This window comes from Pseudophryne corroboree, chromosome 6, assembly GCF_028390025.1.
Source record: "Pseudophryne corroboree isolate aPseCor3 chromosome 6, aPseCor3.hap2, whole genome shotgun sequence".
In the NCBI taxonomy this organism is placed as follows: Eukaryota; Metazoa; Chordata; class Amphibia; order Anura; family Myobatrachidae; genus Pseudophryne; species Pseudophryne corroboree.
The window spans coordinates 460375364-460399307 of NC_086449.1; the positions used below are offsets into that span (position 1 = coordinate 460375364).

Genomic DNA, 23944 nt, shown 5'->3' on the forward strand with positions numbered 1-23944 from the left:
CAGCGCAGCTCCTGCGGCTGGCCGGGAGTTGCTCATTGCTCCCGCTGGCCACAGCGGCTGCGTGACACGTCACACAGCCGCCGCGGCCCACCCCCCGACGGTCTGGCCATGCCTGCGTTGGCTGGACCGCTCCCCCTAAATGGCGACTTAACTCCGCCGTTCAGGCCCGTCCCACCTAGTGACCGCCTCTGTCTCAGAGGCGATCGCTAAATAACGAAAGCTGCCATGTGCCTGCGCACTGCGGCACTGGTGCATGTGCAATTCTGACCTGATCGCTGCACTGCGACAAACTGCAGCGAGCGATTGGGTTGGAATGACCCCCTCTGTCTCTATTCATCTATTCTCCTGTCTATTCATTATGGGGAAATGTATCAAGCCTTCTAAAAGTGTAGAAGTTGCCCACAGCAACCAATCAGCTTAATTTTAGAAATTGTAATTGGTAAATACTAGCTTGAATCTGACTAGTGGCTATCGACAACATCTCTACTTGTCCACTTCTCTACACTTTAGAAAGCTTGATGCAACTCCCCCACTTAACCTAAACTCAACATGCAGATATAACACTTGTAGGGTCTCTTTCAAAAAGAAAAACATTTTGAAACATTTGACGCTTTTTCCCCCTAGGATTTGAAAAAAAAAATCCTGATATGTCACTTCGGCACACACAACATATAGGGGGTCATTCAGACCCGATCGCACGCTGCCTTTTTTTGCAGACGTGCGATCGGGTCTGAACAGCGCATTCATGTGGGCTGCAATGGTCAGGCGCATCGTTCGCCAGCAACGGCCGTCACCACGGAGCGACGGAGCTAACGAAGAAAGCGTTCACAGCTGCAAATGCAAGAAGATTGACAGGAAGAGGCTGTCCGAGGTGTCAACTCACCGTTTTCATGGAGTGTCCAGGAAAATGCAGTTGTGCCCAGCCATTTCCAGGGAGAGTTCCTGACATCAGCTTCTTCCAGGATCATCGCAACAGCTGAGTAAGTACGGGGCTGTGCAGAAACTACACAAACTTTTGTTTGTGCAGCTGACTGCACAGCCGATCGATCTCCAGCACAGCAATTACCCCCTCCCCTGTAGGCAGTGATTACCTGGTCGCAGCAGTGCAAAAAGTAGCCTGCGTGTGACCAGATCTGAATTAGGCCCATAGTACCAACTATTCATACATTACTCAGTGATATCAATAATACACATGCATACAAGTGGGAATTACATAATAATCCACAAATAAAATAAACAAAAATAAAGAATGTCGTCAGGGTTTTTATTGTAATAAATATCACAAAGAATAAAAAAATGTAATAAAACTTATATAAGTAATAATAATAATAATAATAATAATAATAATAATAATATTACCTTTTGCTCCATGGCTATGCCACAGTACATTGAAATTCTATTTTGAGATTTATCTTAGCTTTTCATTTTCTTTTGGTTTATCAAGCTTGTTGTGCTCTACATTAAAATTCTGCTCACCGAAACTTGCTGTTTAACAAATTGCTGAGTTCTCCATTTTCACTATCCCCCTGAAGGAACTGTATTTGTCCCTCTTTTAAAAGTAGTCTCATCAGTCACACATGGTCTGTCTACTGATGAGCTCTCTTCAGTAGTCACCTTCGGGGTTTTTCAGTAGCAATAATTTAAAACCTATTTCTTGTCCCATAACATAGATTTCAGACTGCAATCCTTAAAGGCCAGCATACTGTATTTTTAACTTACTTTAATTGAGAAAGGTCAGTTAAAATGTTCTGACCAATTATTAAGTAAATTACCTTCCAGTAGCCATAAATTTCCTTTAAAATATGGAATGTTCCTAAAACAATACACTATAGTCATTATAAAATGGGCAACTCTTCTAAATGATGACCTTATACAAAGTAAAGGCTTTAAATTTTTCTATTAGGACACTTTCATAGCCCTGAAAATTATATATTGCACACAGTATGAAATCATCATAAACTATCCTTTGCAACTAAATTCTAAACCTGCAGGCTAAGCCCTTTCTATTCCAAATATAATGTACGCGGCATAGCACTGGGTTTCTCCAAAATCTTTCTTCCTCTATAAATTAATATACAAGATTGGCATATATTTTAGAGATTAGGATGTAGTGCCTATTTTAGAAATGCATGCAATTGTGTGCTAAATGTACAGTACATAGAAAAAGCCTAAGCATACTTAAAGAGGTGGTGAACGGAGGTGGACCAAGTGTTACCCGGGCTCTGGGTGGTCTGGGGCCCAGCTGAAGTATGGGTCAGCCATGGAGAAGGAGGAATGCCACCCACCTCTGATTTTTGTAAATGGCGTGTACCATTAAATTATTGACATACAGGGTACAATAGTGAAAAATTTTGAATTTCTAATTTTGATAGATAAATAAATGATAAGTATATTGACTTATAGAATCTGAAATGATCCATCACTCCCAGCTCCCACCAAAAAGTATTGTGCTTGTGCCCTCCAAATGTGCATCCAAATCCAGAAACAATACAAATACCGTATTAACAAAAAGGCAACAACCATGGTGTTATAAAACAAACTTGTTAGATTGGTACTCCCATAATTTCTCTGTTGCTCCCAGTGCCTGTCATTAACCACCTCAGTGGTCATACAAACACGTCCAAATCAGCGGCACTAAAGGGCTTCATGATCACGTCTCATACAGCAGTTTTTGCATATACGGTATATATATATATGTATGCACTCACTTTTTCCGCAGACAGAAAAAGATCTATAGATCCATAGACGTCTGTATGTCAGCTGGCATACGGACTTCTCTGGATCTGTAAGAATAAAAATAACCTCTTTTTTTCATCAAAACGTGAATGTTGTTCTTTTTTCCTTTTCCATGTGCTGTAAAAAGTGAGTGCCTATGCTTAACTCCTTCTGGACCCTATACAACCAACTTACTTTTCATAACAGTGTGCTGTCTTGATATCTATCTATCTATCTATCTATCTATCTACATAGGCAGGGCCATAACTAGGTGTGTGCAGAGGGGGCACTGCTCATAGTGCTGCATGGTAGGGGGCGCTGTTGGTGGCATTTGTCAATTATCTGTTCTAATTACTTTCACTTGCAACTTCCCCCCTTTGTCAAGACCAGCATCTCCTGGCCACTGCTGTCTCCTACCCTGACCCCTTCTGTCGCTAATATCTATACAACATTCATGAACTGAACTTGAGATTTCTTTGTTATTCAATCACACTGTCCTTTATTACATTTCAAGATGATGACATAACCGGGATTCAAACCCATTGCCTGTGGCATTGCAGTCAGACAAGCTATTCGTTGAGCTATCTGCCCTGTAGCTGAGCAGATCTATGTAGTGTGTTGCTGCAAGAGATTAGATGTGTTTCTACGCACTACATAGATCTGCTCAATTGTAATGCAAGTACCAGTAGTTTCATAAAGTTCCCATGGTTTTATGCAGGATCAAATCGCTCAATGAGTAGGGTGTCTGATTAGATTTCAACAGGTTATAGGTTTGAATCCTGGGTATGGCAGAATATTTAAATGTGTCATTTAATAAAGGGTATTGTAACTGAATAAATAGTAAATGTATATCAAGATGATTCGTGTTTAAATCCATTTCTTTGCAGTTTTCTATAAATGTGTGTGTAATATATATATATATATATATATATATATATAGAACAAAGTTATCCGGCACTCACGAAAAAACAATAAACAAAATGCCAGGGTGCCCTCCTAGTGATAATGCAGACACAGTATCCTTCCCCACCTGTGGCTCAGGTGTTAGCAGCAAAGGAAATGAGGCGGCACTCCATGGACTTATGCAAAAATCGTAATTTGTATTCAAAACATGGTGATATCAAAGTAACATCGTGTCAATCAAATCAAAAACATGAGGGGGGGGGGGCAAGTATCTTACGACGTTTCAAGGCATCGCAGCCTTTCCATCAGGTAAGGTGACCCCTGTGCTATCTCACAGCACAGGGGTCACCTTACCTGATGAAAAGGCTGCGATGCCTTGAAACGTCGTAAGATACTTGCCCCCCCCCCCCCCCCCCTCATGTTTTTGATTTGATTGACACGATGTTACTTTGATATCACCATGTTTTGAATACAAATTACGATTTTTGCATAAGTCCATGGAGTGCCGCCTCATTTCCTTTGCTGCTAACACCTGAGCCACAGGTGGGGAAGGATACTGTGTCTATATATATATATATATATATATCTTATCATGCCCCTTTTCCCCACGAGACATGCACCTTATGTCCCTATTGAAAAAAATGGTGGGGAGGGAAGGGGTGTCAATTTTCTCTCTGGCACAGGGCACCAAAAAGTCTAGTTACGGCTCTGTACATAGGTTATACTGTCACTAAAAATTAGGTTGCTATTTCCAACATATTACTAGCTCTAACTCCTCAGTCCTGATGATGGTGTCCAGTGTGACCCAGAAACGTTAACTTTCAGAGGAATACCAAGTTTCACGAGCTGACTTGTATTTCTCCAATTACCATGCTCTAGCATCACCTCTAGTTGAAAATATATATTTTATCAAAAAGTTTCCTGAAGTGCCGTGTTTGCAGTCAGATTTGTTTCTGTTTATTTAAAGTTATTTAACCACAATAAAGGTTGTGGTTAAATAACTGGTTATACCACTGGTTATACCATTTTCCGGTGGACTGGCATAAGTATCAGGCGGATAATATTCTTTAGTCCCAACTTGTTTAGTCTATCCTGCACATATTAATAGATGGATTTTTGCCCTTTAGTCACTCCTTTTATCTATTAGCACTAATTTTTTGTGAGCAGATATTTTTCTCACACAGGTGTGATAAATCAGAAAACTATGAAATATATTTTGTTCATTCTGCCACCTGACATGTAGTCTCATTGTCCCAGTACCTACTTCATAGATTATGTAGGTATATTTTAAGTTATGTATAAGAGATATTTGCATAATAAGAACTTAGCACAGTGTATTTATTACTATGTGTTTGCACATTCTGACCAATAGCCTGAGCTGTACACCAGGATCTCTGTTTTAGTCTGCTATGACCCTTTTTCCATAGTATATGATATACGCCACCAAAGTATTTATGGGGGTAATTCTGAGATGATCGCAGCAGGAACTTTGTTAGCAGTTGGGAAAAACCATGTGCACTGCAGGGGAGGCAGATATAACATGTGCAGAGAGAGTTAGATTTGGGTGTGGTGTGTTCAATCTGCAATCTAAATTGCAGTGTACAAATAAAGCATCCAGTATTTACCCTGCACAGAAACAAAATAACCCACCCAAATCTAACTCTCTCTGCACATGTTATATCTGCCTCCCCTGCAGTGCACATGGTTTTGCCCAACTGCTAACAAAGTTCCTGCTGCGATCAACTCAGAATTACCCCCTATGTCTTTATCCTGACCTTTTTTTGTGATCAGAGATCGTGTCATTTACAATAGTATCATACACCTGTATTTAGTTGCATTTATGTTTAGTTCACATTTTCCCTGTCTGCGATATTTTAGTGGACATGGATTACCCCTGATCGGTTATCAACTATTCTCTTAACTATTGTTTGCTGTAATGGTTTGAGGAGTACGGGAACTGTAAATAGTCACTTAATTTATGTGTTTAGCATGGGGTGGATCCAGCGACGGGCGTCCCTGTATCCATGGAGACCGCGCCGCCACTGCCTCCATGACGTGGTATTGGAAGCGACGAGTTCCCTGACCGGAAGGTCCGACACCCGGCCTCATTTGAGCACTGGCAGGCTTTTACTGTTATATAGGTATGTGTTTGTATTATTTAGTTTTGCTTTTCACCTTGACAAAGTGGCGTTTTGGCCCCGAAATGTTTGGAGTACATTGTGTTGTTCTGAATACACGGTTTGATGTTTTAAAAGTCTCCGAATGCCGCTGTCTTTTTTTATATTGCTGTACCACAATTTTCAGAAGGCACCGGAGTTGCTATACTTAATCAACACAGAGTGGCGGCCTAAGCATCTTGTCGCTTATATAAATATACATACGGTAAATACAAAGGAGGTCCGGTACTGCCATGCAATACTTGATCTGGTGCCCTCGCAATGTACAAATCATAAATAACCAGATGATGCAGCACTTGGGTATCAAAGAAAATGAACAGAGGCAGCTGCTGTTATCAGTGATTCTGTCCTCAGTTTTATAAATATATACATTCACACACACATGCTGTCTACTGACCTGCCCCCATCAGCCTTTGTCTATCCATCCTGCCCTCTGCCCCCTTGCAGCAGCTGCATGCTTGCCTCCTGCCAGGTCCTTCATTCTTGCTAGGATCTATCCTGTGTCCCTAGCAGTGGGAGCCATTGTAAGAGAAGCGTGTGCCCCAGATCCAACTATATAAAGAGAGATTTGCAGTATATTTGCACTGCTATTAAACCCAATGCTGGCAAATAATTAGTTTTCCGATATTACTTGCAATCTTTCATGAAAGCATACCTTTCAGAAAATATTTTAAATCATAAGAAAACAAACAAAACATTTACAAATATAATCTTCCTTCCTAATATTGAGTCAACAGTTTAAAAAATGGACAATTAAAGTAAAAATGAAAGCCTTATTGTAACAAGTGAATAGCAGAAATTTAGCTCCAGCTGTTTTCTATTAGCTACCAACAGTCTGATGCTCACAAATAATAAGGTGATGTTACATTGTCATGCTCCTCTTTTTATTTTAATTTGACAACCAAAAGCTTTATACAAAATTACATGACAGGCCACTACAAATCTTGTTGATATGTGCAATTGAGTTTGGAATCCAATCTGAGTCATGAAATGCAGAAATCCATATTTCAATTATACAAAAGATATGTCAACTGGCAGTGTAACAATATTACTTAGTTTACATAATTAAACCGAACGTGATAAAATAAGGTATGTGCAGTCAGTATTACTCTGCTTAGTTTTTGAACATCATTTGCCATTTTGCAGATATTTTTATTGTCAAAAAGATTAGAAAAACAGTGGTTCTGTCTCTGCTTTGCAATTAATGTGTAATATACAAAACTCTACAATCTCATTTCATAGTATATAGAGACGGTTTAGTTTACTTTTGAAGACTAACAGTTTGTGCAGTTACCAATATTTTCCAATTGTGACATTTTTGTTGAAACTTCCAGTTTAGAATATACATTTATAGCAGCACTAGTTAACACCGTATCTACAATGGTTGCCGCGCAAGTGGTGCACATGAGCCCCTGAGTCCAGGGTGGCCCACACCACAGATGCTGTCCCCATTTCTTTAATACTCAACTCTTCAAAGTTCCTGTCAGTGGCAGCAATACACCACAAATCACCAGAAAAATTGTGTGGTGGACATTTTTGGCATTTTGCACATGTGCAGTAGAGAAATCACCAGAAAAATGGCCGTGTGCCATTTCCCTGGAGATCTGCACATGTGCATTAGAGTCTGAGCTCATAGTGCACAGACACTACACAGCTTTGCTGGCTAGAGAGGATGGGACTCGGACAGAGGCTGCACAGAACAAGGGCCTCCTCCTCTCTAAAAATGCCAGTGCCAGTATGCATAATGCCAGATTAGTGTCCTCTTAATAAATACTAATACTTAATATGGAAGTACACCTTGCTGTTGTTGTTACGGTATTAGTTGGGAGTAGTTTACTCTGTTACATTACATTCAGAAAATGGCACATGTGCAGAATATAACAAAGGCTCTGGGATAGTCCAGAGTCATTACTCATGTCAGCATGGAAACCATGATTCTTAAGATACTACCCAGAAGTTGGTACCATCAGAAGTCTCCATTAGGGACAACAAAGGTCATATTTGACTTTCATCTACATACTGATAACCCTCTTTAAACACCTAAACATAAGGAATTTTACAATAACAGAGTTGCATGGCTTTGTTTCAAACATGTTTGTGTTCAAATGACCACATTATTTAGCAATTTTTTTTTCAAAATTTACATTGAGCTTTTAGAAATTGTTAACTCAAACTTTAACTTCAAATTTTTTTTTAAAGATGACATAAAATGTAACCAATCATGCATAAAAAGACAAAAGGTTGCCATTTTTTGAAATGTATATCAACGGTGAGTGTCAAACTTTTATCTGAAACTTTGAACCATGAACAAATATCATAATAGTGCTGTAAACAATTCCAAAGTCTTCAAATCAGACAAATTCATCTGAATTTCGAACCCATTACAAAAATTACAACATCTATATTATCGGCAAAAGGAGATTTGTTTTTACAAATTAAAATCTAACAAAAAGGTCAATTATTTTCATTATAATATTATAGGTTACTGTCTCTTTGTCAGTTACACACTTCACAACAAAAATCAATATTGTTAATCAACATATTGATTTGTTACAGACTTTCATAACAATAACAGCAAACAGCAAAGTCTCTTGGGTAATAACATTTTCACACATTGATTTACAGACAATGGTATTTCTACATTGTACTTACAGGACTTTGCATGTTATAAATAAATATTAAATGACATAATAGAGGTGCCATTAAAAGATGCAAATAGTGCTACATACCAATCAAATAGTGCAATGTAAATGCTGAACAAAGTCACCAACACTAGATTTGAATGATCCCCTCTATATCTATTGATGGCACATTTATCATATACGGTAAAAAGAGGGTTTGTGCTAAACCAAACTGATTAGGGAACACCCAGTATTTTTATTTAATAAATGTCAGTATAGTAGTCTTGCACAGTCACACCCTGGTCTTTCCTAATTATTCTGAAGTTAAGCAGGACTGTTTTTTTAAAAAAGTGGGAATGTAGTGATTATTAATAGATTCTGAGTTTTTTTTCCATAAAAAACATTTCAGGTTGGGATTCAATATACTCCTGAACACTTTCCTGGCCTGCTAGTGATCTGACTGGGAAACACAACAAGGCAGTACATACTGCAGGGCACTAATCAGTTCTACAAAGAGTTTGAAAAATTGTGTGAAATTCTTGAAAGCTTAACATACAGTATTTCATTATATTTTACAAGTGTTCAGGATAATTTTTATTCTTATATAAGATAGAGTTCAAAAATTGTAATATTTGAATTTGGCTCTATCGAATGCGATGTTCAATAAGTACATGTGTTCCACATATTTGCCAAACATTTAGAACATTTATATTCTGATTGTCATTTTAAATTTCGGATGAACAAATGAACCAGCCCAAATTATGAATGTAAAGCAAAGAAAATGAAAGCACAAATCACATTGGTTATATAAGTTACACAACATTTTTCTGCATATCACTAGGTTACTAAGTAACCCCATGTGTGCCAATCCTTTCAACAGAAGTATGAATACTGTAGTTTGCATTTTCCCATAGTAAGGTAGTGTGCAGGAGCCTATGACAACTTAGATTCATCTTCAGTTTCTTGCCCCCAAGAATATCAGGGATATACAAACACAGTACATATAGAAAGGCACATGAACCTGTAATGTAGAACTGCTCTTTACATATTGCTGTATTTGTTTGCACAATTGCTCTTCAGACTTTCTAACAAAATGGTTTATAAGAAGATGTGTTATTACTGATAGCAAATCTTAAATAAGTGCAGAGCATGTACAAAGTATGAGGTAACTTACTTGAGGTTTGTTTTTATAATACTATGAATGTTCTCTTTAAGAAAACAAATTAAAGATTCATTCCTCCCTGGTAGCTGTAAGCAACAATATGGCCTGTACATTTTTCTAAAAACAACTTTCTCCTTCTAGCTTCTTAGAATGTGAAACAATTTGAGCCATTAGCAATGTTAAGCAGACATCATAATTGTGATAACCTTATCAGGAAAACAAGAGAAGCGGAAGATTCAGTTAGTTATGCTGCGTGGGGTACTCTAACTTGTAGTATATTATTACAACATGGAATGTGGTCAGTATGGCAACAGTCAGAATGTGGACATAGGCTGAATGCCGACATTTTGAATGGAGACATATTCAAAATGTCAGTGTATATGGTTATATTGTCATGGACATAATGCCAACATGGTCATTATGTGTACACTGTTGTGTTGATAGCACAGGTTTAGGTCTAGGCAGATATATTCTGTAACTAGAACTTTGTGACCCCATAGCAAAATTTTAAGAAGCTCCCAATGCTTCTAACGAGACACCTCTCTCCACAGCACTCCAACAGAGATTTTTTATTACATTAACTATACTATGACCACCGCATGGTCCTTTTGTCTCATCAAGCTCACCCACATGTCACATCTGGATTCTCTCTCCTGGAGGGGACAGTCAGAGAGTAGGCAAATATGTATTAACCCATTTTTACAATTTTTATGCTGTCTTCAATATAAACTTTAAATTTTTTATGAAATTGAGTGACACACACACACACACACACACACACACACACACACACACACACACAGAGACTCAAATGAAATAGAGAAACATAGGTTACAAAATAGATTAAATAGCCTATATTTAAATAATTATTTTTTACAAATGTTTAAATATTACACAAAAAAGGTATTAATTCACGTGAGGCTTCCTCTTGTAAAAGCATTTGTAACCATCAGGGTTTATCGCTGATGATAGCACTGTTATCGATTATGGTAATAAGTGAGGTGAGTTACATTTTAGGTTCATAGGTTAAGAAACCAACATGTTTTTGGTACCTCTGCCACTAAATTTAATGTGCCAATTGCTGTAGTTAAGGGACTGCTTTGCATTATAATTAATTGGCACTTCAAATTTAGCATCAAACTCACTGAAAACATGCCATTTCTTTAGACATGGAACCTATTACATAATCTCTTTTATCACTTATTAAAAGAAAATTGGGCTTTCCTGCCATCTTTAGGTTCAACTATATGGCACTGAACATAGTCTTGTCTCTGTTCATCCATGCTACCTTAATCCATGCTACAGTACTTCTAATCAACAGTCACCAGCCTTGGGGATGTAGCAAAGGCATCATTGGTGATAGTAGCTTGGACAGATTTGAGGAGAGGTGGTCAGAGTAACACATGGGTAAAGATGCCAGAGGAGGATATGGAGAGGGGTTCAATGGAACATATGAGAAAAGAGTGGCCAGAGGCACACATAGGTGTCAGAAGCATGCTTGGGAGAGATCAGAGGCACATATAAGATCATAGGCATACATGGAGAGGTAGGGACAGAGGCACTCATGGGGAGAGGAGTCACAGGCACACAGAGAGGCAAGGGGCAGAGGAAATCATGGGAAGGGGGGTCAGAGGCTTACTTGGTGGGATCAGAGGCATGAATGAGGGAGGTCAGAGGCACATATGGGCAAGGGGAATTGTAGGCACACCTAGAGAGGTCAGGGTCAGAGGTACTCATGACAAGGGGGGTTGGAGACAAACATGGAGAGGCAGAGGCACTCATGGGAAGGGGGGTCAGAGGCATGCTTGGGGAGGTCGAGTTGCATATGGGCAGGAGAAATCATAGGCACACTTCAGGAGGTACGATGCAGAAGTACTTATGGAGAGGGGGTCAGAGGCACACATGGAGAGACTGGGGGCAGAGCCACTCATGGGGAAGATGGGTCAGAGGCACAGAGGAACATAGAAGCACTCATGGGAAAGTCCTATGAGCTTCTATAACTGATGATTTATGGAAGCAGGTGAATCAGGAGAATTAAGGAGTGTTTGGGCAAGGACATATATGAAGCACAAACTGTTTTATACTGTAGAAGGTCTCCAGTGCAGAGTGAACTTTGTATGAGAGTAGAGATGCGGGAGTTGCTGCTGTGCAGACTGACAGGGGGCCTGCAGCAAACTACTTTCGAGTCCTAGGCTGAAGTGCAGTTTGCAGGAGGGATCATCAGTGCCCCCTGTCCTCACAACATACACCATTTGCTCCCATGCACCATACCACAGCAGCACTCTCTGTTGCCCTTAACCCATCTAGCACCACCCACATAGTGACATAGTGGAAGTCACCAAGAGTGCCAGGACCAGCTGTCTGTGATCAATAATTACCAGATAGTCAATGCTGTATGTGCAGCCAGTCAACGAACAGTTCTCTCACTGTGTAATGCCTCCTAAGATGATCTGTGTGCATGGGGGAGGTGGTCCCTGGAGATGCTGCAGGCCCCATAGTAACTGCATCCCTTGCACCCATAGTAGCTACACCTCTGGGTTTAGGGTTAGATTTAGCTTTAGTGCTAGGGTTAGGTCTAGGTTTAGGGCTGAGCTGCAGATAGCTTTAGGGTTAGACTGTGGTTAGGGTTAGGTTTCAAGCTAGGGTTATGATTAGGCCGCAGTTAAGGCTCTAACACTAGACTGACTTGCCAACTATCAACATACACAATGTCCACATTATAAGCATGTCAACATTATGACAATAATGATAGTGTACATGTCAACATGTCACACGTTGACATAACTTCCCTGTTGATAACCTGAATGCCAACAATCAACCATGTTGACATTCTGGTATCAGCATTCTGAATGTTAACATAGCATACCACACCCTTCCATTTCAGTTTTCTGAATATAGAGAATTTTCACTCAATTAAGTTCATTTATTTTTATTAGTTCTGTAATATGCATGAGCATATTGTAGATTTATATTTTTTAAATAGACTACATTTGACTAAAAACAGAAACTGAGTTCAACTGTCATTGCTGTTACCATCTCTATTCCTCCACTGGAGATCAGCTGCCCACACAAATACGGTATATTTGATGCTAGCAAATAGGCACAAAAGCCTTATCTAGTTCCAGCCATACAGAAGGATGCATTCATTTTAGTTTAATTGTCATATTTACAATTGCCTGGATATTCCTCAATGATAACCATTTACCATCATATGCACTGTTATGGTTAGAAGAATATAGGTTCAACAGAATTTGAATGTAAAGTATATAATAAGTTTGCTAATTATTGTCACATTTCTCTTAAATGACAAAGGGTCATGCAACTCTGAAAAAAAAAAGAACAAAAAAGAAAATAGACATTTTAATTAAGCATTTTTTTGTTATTTTATTGTTTGCATGCCAAGACTTAGCCTACTGTACTAGTTGTAGTGGGACTTGGCTATATTTTTCAATGTATTGATTTATTTTCTTCAGTTTATGGGTAGTGGGATTGAGGCTACAACTGTATATAAGAATGAGGAATAGTAATAAGAATTTATAGATATAGATCGTTCTATTGTTCTCTCCTCGGTGTTACAGAAAGATGTATGGCCTTTGCATCAAATCAATTGTTCACTTTTACTGAAATTCAGTGATATAAAAAAATATATTTGGCTATGATTTCTTATCTGGATAAAGAATGTGTGACTTACCTTTTGAATGTTTGTACAATCACTCTGGAATGGATGTAAATATCGGATGTGACATAAATGGAATACAATTTAATTTCAAACAGCATGTTTCTATTAAGACAGCTTGTTCACATTTTTCCATTTGTAATGCTATCACTTTTGTTGTAATATTCTGTAGCTAAGATAGCAATGGTAACGGTGTTTAGTTCTTCAGGAAAGAGGAGATGCTCCCAAGCAAGATACAACCCAAACAAACATAACACTTTAAATCAAAAGGTTTATTTCTGGGAGTAGGAAAATAATGGAGTCATTTTTAATGAAATAAAAAATAAAAATAAATGTACATTTTTAAAACAATGTTTCAGCATTAGTAAACCTGCCCATATTGGGGGTAATTCTGAGTTGATCGCAGCAGGAACTTTGTTAGCAGTTGGGCAAAACCATGTGCACTGCAGGGGAGGCAGATATAACATGTGCAGGGAGAGTTATATTTGGGTGGGTTATTTTGTTTCTGTGCGGGGTCAATACTGGCTGCTTTATTTTTACACTGCAATTTAGATTGCAGATTGAACACACCACACCCAAATCTAACTCTCTCTGCACATGTTATATCTGCCTCCCCTGCAGTGCACATGGTTGTGCCCAACTGCTAACAAAGTTCCTGATGCGATCATCTCAGAATTACCCCCATTGTCATAGTTCAAATATCCACAAAATGTTGGATAAAGAGTCTACACAGATCAACCAGATTGGAGGCATATATGTAAATTATTTTGATTCTAATTTGGAGTAGTGACCATTAGGTCATTTAAATGTTGCATTGAAACCCAATTACTGGTTCCCTCAAAGGACATTCTGTTGATAATCTTCAAATTACTTTATTACTATAACTGAACAAGTCAGTGCATAATTTTCATTGCTGAATATGTTCAGACACTTATTCTAACTTTATGTAGACAATGCAACACTTCCCCCATAAATAGTACTGAGGAGATCTCACCTACAATTTATTGGATGTTATCCTTGAACGTGAAAATACACAACTCCAAAATGAAGAGATTAATAATAAGTAGGAGCCAGGACAGGTTAAAAAAAACTAGTTTACTAGTCCACTCAGGGTATTTATCACTGGGGCAATTTGCTAAGCATATCCCAATAGCTACAGTAATTATACAAAGTTAGTTTGGGATATCATTAACTGGAACACTTAAATATAATTAATGTTCTATTTACATCTATGCCACATATCTGAGTTAAAACTTTTGACTTTAGTAATTCTTATCTGCTGGCTTTAATTGTGTTCACTTAACCAGGGCCGGATTAAGGGCCACATGGGCCTGGAGCTGAAAATATTCAAGGGCCTATTGTGAAAAAATGGGGGAGGTGTGATCAGTGCTGTGTGGGTGTGGCCAGAGCCATATGGGTGTGTACATCCCCTACACTATCAACTCCAATATCTCCCTAAATATGTAAAAATATAAAAAAATGCATAAATATGTGAGAATAATAGAAATACAATCTTAATAGTTATGCTTCATGGCAGACCATGTGGCCAGCTGTTGGCTAATGATCGTCATGCTGCCATGATGATGGGCCTATTTTTATGTGGAGGCCTGGAGCTGTAGCTCCATCTGCCCCATTGTTAATCTGGCCCTGCACTTAACTAATAAATAGCAAACAGTGGTATTCTAAGTGAGTAAGGCAATAGGAGATATTTATGAACAGTGGTTAAAAAGAAAAGTTAGTTTTGCCCACAGCAACCATTAAAAATATATTGTTTTGGGGAATTAGTGAGCTTGTTGACAGTCATAATGTTAACTTGGTCAGAATGTGGACACTCAAGCTGCAGACATGTTCATAATGTGTTTCATTATGAATGTTGATTTTCAGAATGTCGATGCATGAAATTAGGGTTAGGGTAAGGCTGCATTTACTGTAGGTTTAAGCTACAATTAGCGTTAGTATTAGGCTGCAGTTAGGCTATGATTATGATTAGGATTAGGCTGCAGTTAGAGTTACGATTATGATTAGGATTAGGCTGCAGTTAGGATACGATTATGATTAGGATTAGGCTACCATTAGGGTTACAATTATGATTAGGATTAAGCTGCCATTAGGGTTACAATTATGATTAGGATTAGGCTGCAGTTAGGGTTACGATTATGATTAGGATTAGGCTGCAGTTAGGTTACAATTATGATTAGGATTAGGCTGCAGTTAGGGTTACGATTATGATTAGGATTAGGCTGCAGTTAGAGTTACGATTATGATTAGGATTAGGCTGCAGTTAGGCTACGATTATGATTAGGATTAGGCTGCAGTTAGAGTTACGATTATGATTAGGATTAGGCTGCAGTTAGAGTTACGATTATGATTAGGCTGCAGTTAGGTTACGATTAGGATTAGGCTGCAGTTAGGTTACAATTAGGATTAGGATTAGGCTGCAGTTAGGGTTACGATTATGATTAGGATTAGGCTGCAGTTAGAGTTACGATTATGATTAGGATTAGGCTGCAGGTAGGGTTAGTGTTAGGCAACAATTAGGTTTAAGTTTAAATGTTAGTGTCGACATTCTGAATATTGACATTCATAATGTTGACATTTTAAACATATTAACATTTTGTCAGTGTCAACATTTTCAAATTCTACACATTTAATGTTGATAGTTTGAACATGTTGTCATTGTGAGTGTTGACATTATGAAAATGCCAACATTATGTTGTTGACTCTATGAATGTTGACATAACATACTGAACCAGTTATTTTCGTAGCTGGGAAAATGAAAGGATATGTCATTAGTTACCAAGGATGAAACAAGGTGTGTGCAGAGAGGGCACCGCACATAGCACTGCAGGGTAGGGGGCGCTGTTGGTGGCACTTGTCAATTATCTGTTTTAATTGATTTCACTTGCAGCTTCCCTCCTTTTTGAAACCCAGCATCACCTGACCGCCCCTGTCTTTTACACTGACTCCTTTCTGGCACTAATACCTATACAACATTCATGATCTCAACTTGAGATTTCTTTGTTATTCAGTCACACTGTCCTTTATTACATTTCAAAATGCTGACATACCCAGCATTCAAACCCACTGCCTTTGTCATTGCAGTCACATAATCTATTCATTGAGCTATTTGGCCTTTCATAGAAAGGTAGATAATTCTAAGATACAGATGTCTAACTATTTGAAGCTTACCCTGTACTTTATAAAAAAAATTATTAGAATTGCGGCTGAGCAGATCTATGTAGTGTGTGGCTGCAAGGGACTGGATGTGTGGCTGCACACTACATAGATCTGCTCAATTGCAATGCTAATTATTTTTTTTTACAAAGTTACAGTAGCTTCATATAGTGTTAATAGTGTTTATGCAGGATCAAATAGCTCAATGAGTAGGGTGTTTGATTTGAATTCAACAGGTTATAGGTTTGAATCCTGGGTATGATTGTATATTAAAATGTGTTATTTAATAAAGGGTATTATAACTGAATAACAATGAGCTCTCAAGTTAGGTGCATGAATGTGGTATAAAGAGGATTTGTGTCCAAATCCATTTCCTTGCAGTGGTCTTTAAGATATGGGAAGTGGCATCATAGCATGGGCTTTCTCTGGGATCAATTTTGTCCTATTGCATAACATTGGGGGGAGGGTAGGCACCAATTCTCTCTTTGGAACAGGGCACCAAAAAGTCTAGTTACAGCTCTGTTAGTTACAACAAACAACACTGCCTTACTCATTTACATAAATATTCCCCATGTCTTCTGACTAATTACTAAGCTAGTAACTTACTACACAAGGATCGGATCACTGATCAAGCCACACAAGATACTGTGGTTAAAATTGCATATCTCAGTAATTTAAAAGGCAGATTTTTCTGTCCATAGCTGAAGCTTCAGATATATGCTGTCAGTGAGAATGAGGTCTAGTTTTTTGTTAAAAATAATAACTTAATGTTCTTTGCATTGGTGCAGAAATGTATTTCTGATTTCAGATTCACAATTGATGTAATGTAGCCGATTATGGAGATGTTTTGATGCCTCACAGCGATGCTTTGAAGCCCTGCTGTGCTACGTGGATCAGCTATTGTAAATATTATTGTTATTTTAATTTTATTAGCATCTGCAGAAAAGTCTGCGGAAACAATAACAGAACGAATGTGTTATTGTAGCAAATTTACTCAGCCATTCTGCAATCTTACCCTAATGTCTCATATAATGTGTTGAAGCTTAAAATATTTCACATAATGGTAGCACACTACTGAAGAGTTGGTCAATAAAATTATACATAGATAGAGAAAATATTCATATGTGTGATTAGCTTGCTGTCTTGGAAACATTTCCAGGCCAAAGAAATGCTTATATTATGGAAGACAGATGCAGAGGGGTAAATGTGCACTGTAATGCATTGATATAAAATGGTAATAACAATGCAATCTGTGTTCTTCAGACAGTTTACTCTTTGCCAATAATGTCTAAAGGAACTTACCAAAGGCTGTAGCGTATTTTTAGAGTTGGACAATTTTTCTAAAATCATTAAATTAAGAACAATTCTAAGGAACATTGAATTAGAAAAAAAAAAAGATATACTGATTTTCATGATTACAGCATAAATCAGGCATGGTGCACCTGATTCCTTGCACCAAGCATTATAAATAACATATACCCACATCTATAATATAATACAATGCAAAGACAAATCTAAATTGGGTAATAGGACATGTATCCATCTACAGCACCCACTAATAACACATGTTCTTCCATTGCAGACTCATTGTTCTTTGTTTTCCAAACTATCTCTCCCTCCACTTCTAGACTATGGAGTTTATGTATCAAGCAGTGAAAAGAGTGCAGAAGGGGACCAGTGGAGACGTTGCTTATAGCAACCAATTATTTTTTTTATAAATGCTACCTCAAAGCTCATTGGTTGCTATAGGCAACTTTTCTACTGGTCCACTTATCCACTCTTATCACTGTTTGATACAGCAACCCCTTTGACTTATTTTTATAGAAATCCTGATTTTTATAATTGTCTGTTTAATTTTTTTTTTTTACACTTGATGGACTTAAATGTTTCTAGCATGTCACTTTTATTCCCTCATCCTTCTAAATCACAGATGTACAATCCATATGAGAGGTCATTTTTGTGGCCTGCAGGCTGCAAGAGAGATACAGAGACATCCACATAGGATGAGAGGACAAAAGTATGGTAAATCTGCCCCTACATCCTAAATCCTGTCCTGTCCAGTCCTACATTGAACCTGGTGTCACCACTTTTAGAGGTGTGGGGAGTGACAGATAAGTCAGACCATCTACAAGTAGACTAAAATAAATCAACTGCACTTAGGTTTGCTGCTAGATTGTCACTGTACTATAGATTCTAGTCTTCCAAATGATATGATTAAAAAAAAAACATCTGATGTAACTAAGGGGTAAATTTACTAAGTATATTTTTAAAATTCTCGACTTGTGCAGATTTTGCCTGCCATATGTAAAAAAGCAATAATATTTAATGCTAAACAAGCCTGATTTTGCATTTACTATTATTTAAGTATGGCAGGCAAAATCTGCAAAAATCATGCATTAATCATCCATTATTTAGCAAATAAACCCCTAAAAGTTTTGCTGCCACTTCTCAGAGTTTTCTTTGTCATCACCACAGGACAGGTAAGCTGAGTGATAATAATAATGAAGATAGGTTGCCTGATATTGGTGAGACAAAATATGCTGCACGGGAAGGCTAAAGGCAAATATGTGAAGCACATATTGAGGGACTGGGGAAGAATCTTGTTACAGAGTGAAGGTGCATGTGTTAGAGATGAGGTGGATGTGTTAGAGATTATGGGAGACAAATGCACTGCTGCTATAAACTACATTTTACATGTTAGGTTCTTTAATAAATTCCTGATAAATTTACTTGGTAAATTTATTCTGAATCAATTCTGGATTAATATCATGTTTTTAGAGATAGGGGATTTAGAATAGTTGCAAAAAGCAAAGTAAGATCTCATACTATAGAATCAAGTATCCTAAAACATTTTCCAATATCTATAAAATAGAAACATATCATGTATGGTAGAGCAGATAAAATTGGATCATTAGTAGCACTTCTGAATGTTCACTCCAGTAATGTTCTCTGTCTCTCAGTCTTCCATATTGCTATATAATATTTTGCTATTTTTGTTTTGCTCATTAAAAATTGCAAAGCTGCTTTACATATCTTCATTACATCCATCAATGATAATCAGACACTCCGGATGTTAACAAAAGTAGATCATAATACACCAGGGTGTCTAAGCCTAAACTTAGATGTCACCAGCTACATTACAAAATAAAAAACATCTGTGTCTTCAAGGTAAAAGGATTGGCCAGATATTTTGCTCTTTTGGCAGATGGCAAAGTGCAGATGTCACTCTTGGCCAGAAGACAGTAACTGCAGCTGTCACCCTGTGAGTGTTCCGTCTCTAACCCCTAAGGATTCCTTTGTGACGCCATTCAAAAGCTTAATCACAGGACACACTTCATTTAAACATTTAATAAAAGACTTGTTATGCAATATTCAAAAATGTGATACAAATCTATTTCTAATGAATCTTTGGTGAGAAAATGTGTTTCTATGTAAACTAAATAAATGCATGAATGGCTTGTCACTTGTATTCAGCGTTTTTATCCACTCGGTGCCAAAAACAAATTTTTTTCTCTCAGAATCCCTATTGTATTTCCATATATGAGAATTCACATTTTTTAAGTTGGAAAAAATAAGTGTATATAATACTTTCCTGAATAAAACGGTCTAAACACAGTGCTACAGAACAAAGTGAAGTTTCTCCACTTGGTTATTTAATTAATATCTATCTATCTATCTATCTATCTATCTATCTATCTATCTATCTATCTATCTATTGTTACCTGGTGGTGTTAGGGACCTTTTTTAAAGGGATCAGTAGTCAACCAAATACCCTACCATGATATTCACAATATTGCTATTGGAAGCCCAACATATAAAATCTCAATAGTGTAAAACTGTCGATGTATGGGGAATAAGGAAATGGGGCTCAGTGCAACAATATTAAAATGCAATCCACTTAATGTTAGTCATGTACAAGCGTGTTCTTTGTATCATCATATATAGATGTATAAGTTCTTTTGGATGGTCATTTAACAACAAGAAATATCAAAATAATGTAGTATTATTACATAAAAAAAAACATTTAACCAAAGAAACAGCAGACTAAAAATGTACAAGAAAGACATGAATCAGGTGCTTAACTGTTCAATTTAGAATGTGCAGTCCTGCACTGGATTTCCTTTGTTTGGAGAGGTCCTGGAATATGCTCCACCAGACCAGGTTTTTATACTACATCATGTGGATATTCTATCCCACTCTTACTTTGCAAAACAGATCAAGGTGCATCAAGTTGTGAGGGGGCCAACTGTGCACAGCTTTCATTACTCCATTCCACACATTTTCAGTGAAGTCTAGTCTCTAGTGGGACATTTCAAGACTTTGATGTTCATTTTCTGAAGCCATTTCTTAGTTAACTTGGATTTGTACTTTCAATTGCTCTTATGTTGGAAGGTTAAAGTCCACTTAATCTTCAGCTTTCTGACGGAGATCAGCAGGTTTCATGACAAATTAGATGATCTTTGTAGTTAATCATTATGCTCTGTATCCTGACTAAAGCTCTTGTCCCAGATGAAGCAATAAATCAGACTAAAAGCATGATATGGGTATGTGTGATAAGATGTGTTATCTGTGTGCGTTTCTTTCACAATTAAACCCAAAACATGCAGCCTTCATCTCATCAGACAATAATATATTTTCAAACAAGATTTAGGGTGTATTTTGTTGCAAAATGTGAGACATTTTCTCCTCTTATTGATAATAGTCATCTGAGTGCCCCATGGAACAATGAAGGCATTGGAAACTCTTTTATACCCTCCTCCTTATTGGTATCTTTCATCAATACTGTAATTTCCAGTAGGGAATTTGAAATTGCTGTGCTGATTTTGAAAGTCTTATTATAAATCTAATTGCACAAACTTCATAAAAGAAACGTTCAGGATTGGATGAAGTCTTTGTAAAATCGTTGGCTCTTTACTGGAAGGACCATCATTTTCTATCAAATAAGCTGTTCTCCTTATAGTTCACCAGGTTGGACACCAAGTATAGTCTTTGGAAATGCAGTTTATTTGACCTCACTTAGGGCAGAAGTCAACAACCTCCTGTCCCACTACACAAACAGGGTGTGAGCTAACGACAGTGGGTGACCACAGTGATGGTCAATGTAGCACCTTACCCCTATCCATTTTGTCTTGTTACAAGACTTTATCAGGGGTATATCAAACAATTGTACAACATATTTTACTGTAATCTCATACATATACAACAGGACAAGATTTAAGGATGTATCTGAATAATGCCCAACAAAACATCACAGGTTGGTTGTCGGCTGTATCTCTCTGCCATACATACATACATACATACTGTACATAATCAGCTGCATAGTAAATAAGAAATATGAATGCATTCACAAACAATTAGATAAGCTTAAAACTCCTGGTAATCTGTTCTGGTATAATAAATTAAGAACAGCATGCTGTAGCTCAAATGTTATCCATCAACTAAATGTTCTGTTACTTCAGATACTATGGGCCGGATGTAATGCCATGTAATCCCATGCCGGATGCCGGCCAAATTCAAATGAGTTTTTAAAGGAGCAATCATTTACAAAGCATGGTTTTGCCTTGTAAGTGATTGCCTCTTTAAAATAAGTCAGAGTTCAGCTAGCATCTCAAATGGCCACTGAATTCAGGCGGTATTACATCTGGCCCTAAGCATGTGTGAGGTTTGGCATGCCTCAGGGATACTGGTGGTTTCTCTATGTTAATGATGTACGTTTACATGACTAAACTATACACTACACAATGTACAGGATGTTTCTGTGTGCTCTCTGAGTCTTTATTTAATCACCTCACTAACATAAAACTCCAATGGCCATACTCGTATATTATAGCATGAAATACGTTATATGCCTATGTGTATACAGTATGTTTCTATAACATCATCTCTATTGACAAAAACATCCTGAATTGAGTGTTATTTTCTGCTGCATTTGCTGTACTATGAATGCACTACTGTATGTGTACAGTATCTCTGATTTACTGGTTGGTAAAACAATGGTATGTATTACAGGTTGAGTATCCCATATCCAAATATTCCGAAATACGGAAAATTCCGAAATACGGACTTTTTTGAGTGAGAGTGAGAGTGAAATCTTTGTTTTTTGATGGCTCAATGTACACAAACATTGTTTATTACACAAAGTTATTACAAATATTGTATTAAATGACCTTCAGGCTGTGTGTATAAGGTGTATATGAAATATAAATGCATTCTGTGCTTAGATTTAGGTCCCATCACCATGATATCTCATTATGTTATGCAATTATTCCAAAATACGGAAAAATCCCATATCCAAAATACCTCTGGTCCCAAGCATTTTGGATAAGGGATACTCAACCTGTATAATGCAATAAATTCCCTTTCACAGGAAAATAAATGTTTAGATTTGCTAAAAACAAATATAAGACAGTTGTTCAATATTACAAAGCTAGAAACATGCATTTCCACAGTGAATGCGTAAAGTATATACACGGTATATTTATATAAATATATATATATGTATATATATATATATATATATATATACACAAGTACAGTATATAAATAAATATACTGTATATACATATACATACAGTATATATATATATATATATATATATAGATGCAATCAAAAGGTGCGGCACTCCAGTCGAGAAGAATTTCACATACAAGCAAGTGGATTTGCAACGTTTCAATGCCTTTATTATGGCATTTTCATCAGGCTTAATATGAAAATGCCATAATAAAGGCATTGAAACGTTGCAAATCCACTTGCTTGTATGTGAAATTCTTCTCGACTGGAGTGCCGCACCTTTTGATTGCATCTATCTTATCCTGTGAGGGCAACCAGCAAAGTAATCATTGCAGCTATAATGAGGAGTGCCGGTAATATGAACCTATATATATATATATATATATATATATATATAAAATATTTATTTATATTTATATGTAAAGTGTTTTCATGTACAATATAAATTATATTTGTGTATTTAATTTCTATCTGTAGATACCTCAAATCAGCTATGCATCTACTGCACCAGAACTAAGTGATAACAGTCGATATGACTTCTTTTCACGCGTGGTCCCACCTGACTCATATCAAGCCCAAGCAATGGTCGATATTGTAACAGCATTAGCGTGGAATTATGTATCAACGCTAGCTTCAGAAGGGAACTACGGAGAAAGTGGAGTTGAAGCTTTTACACAGATTTCCCGGGAAATTGGTGAGATGACTTTAAACTTTAATTTTCACTTAATGCTAACAGGGTACTAAGGTATTACATTAATAATACAGTGCACACTCTGCATGGAGCTGTGACTGTCTACAGATATATCTGACAGCTTCTTTTATACTGGAGTCCTAGAGTAGAAGTAATGCATCTTTTTCTGTTCTTGTCTACTTGATAGCTATTGATGGTGATTTTTTAATGACAAGCCTTTCTGACAATTATATATGAGCTATAGCTTTGTGACAGCAGTAATCTGCTTACCATGTTGACATTGGGTGAAACAGTGTGAGAATAATAATAATAAT

At 37.3% G+C, this 23944-nt stretch overlaps 1 protein-coding gene across 1 annotated transcript in view; it reads left to right on the top strand.

Moving 5' to 3' along the window:
- GRM8 (glutamate metabotropic receptor 8) overlaps positions 1-23944 on the top strand; it is a 1527000-nt gene that overhangs the window by 446733 nt on the left and 1056323 nt on the right. The window contains exon 3 of the mRNA XM_063927164.1: positions 23417-23633. Within this exon, the coding sequence (XP_063783234.1) occupies positions 23417-23633 (217 nt within the window). The remainder of the gene's footprint in view (positions 1-23416; positions 23634-23944) is intronic.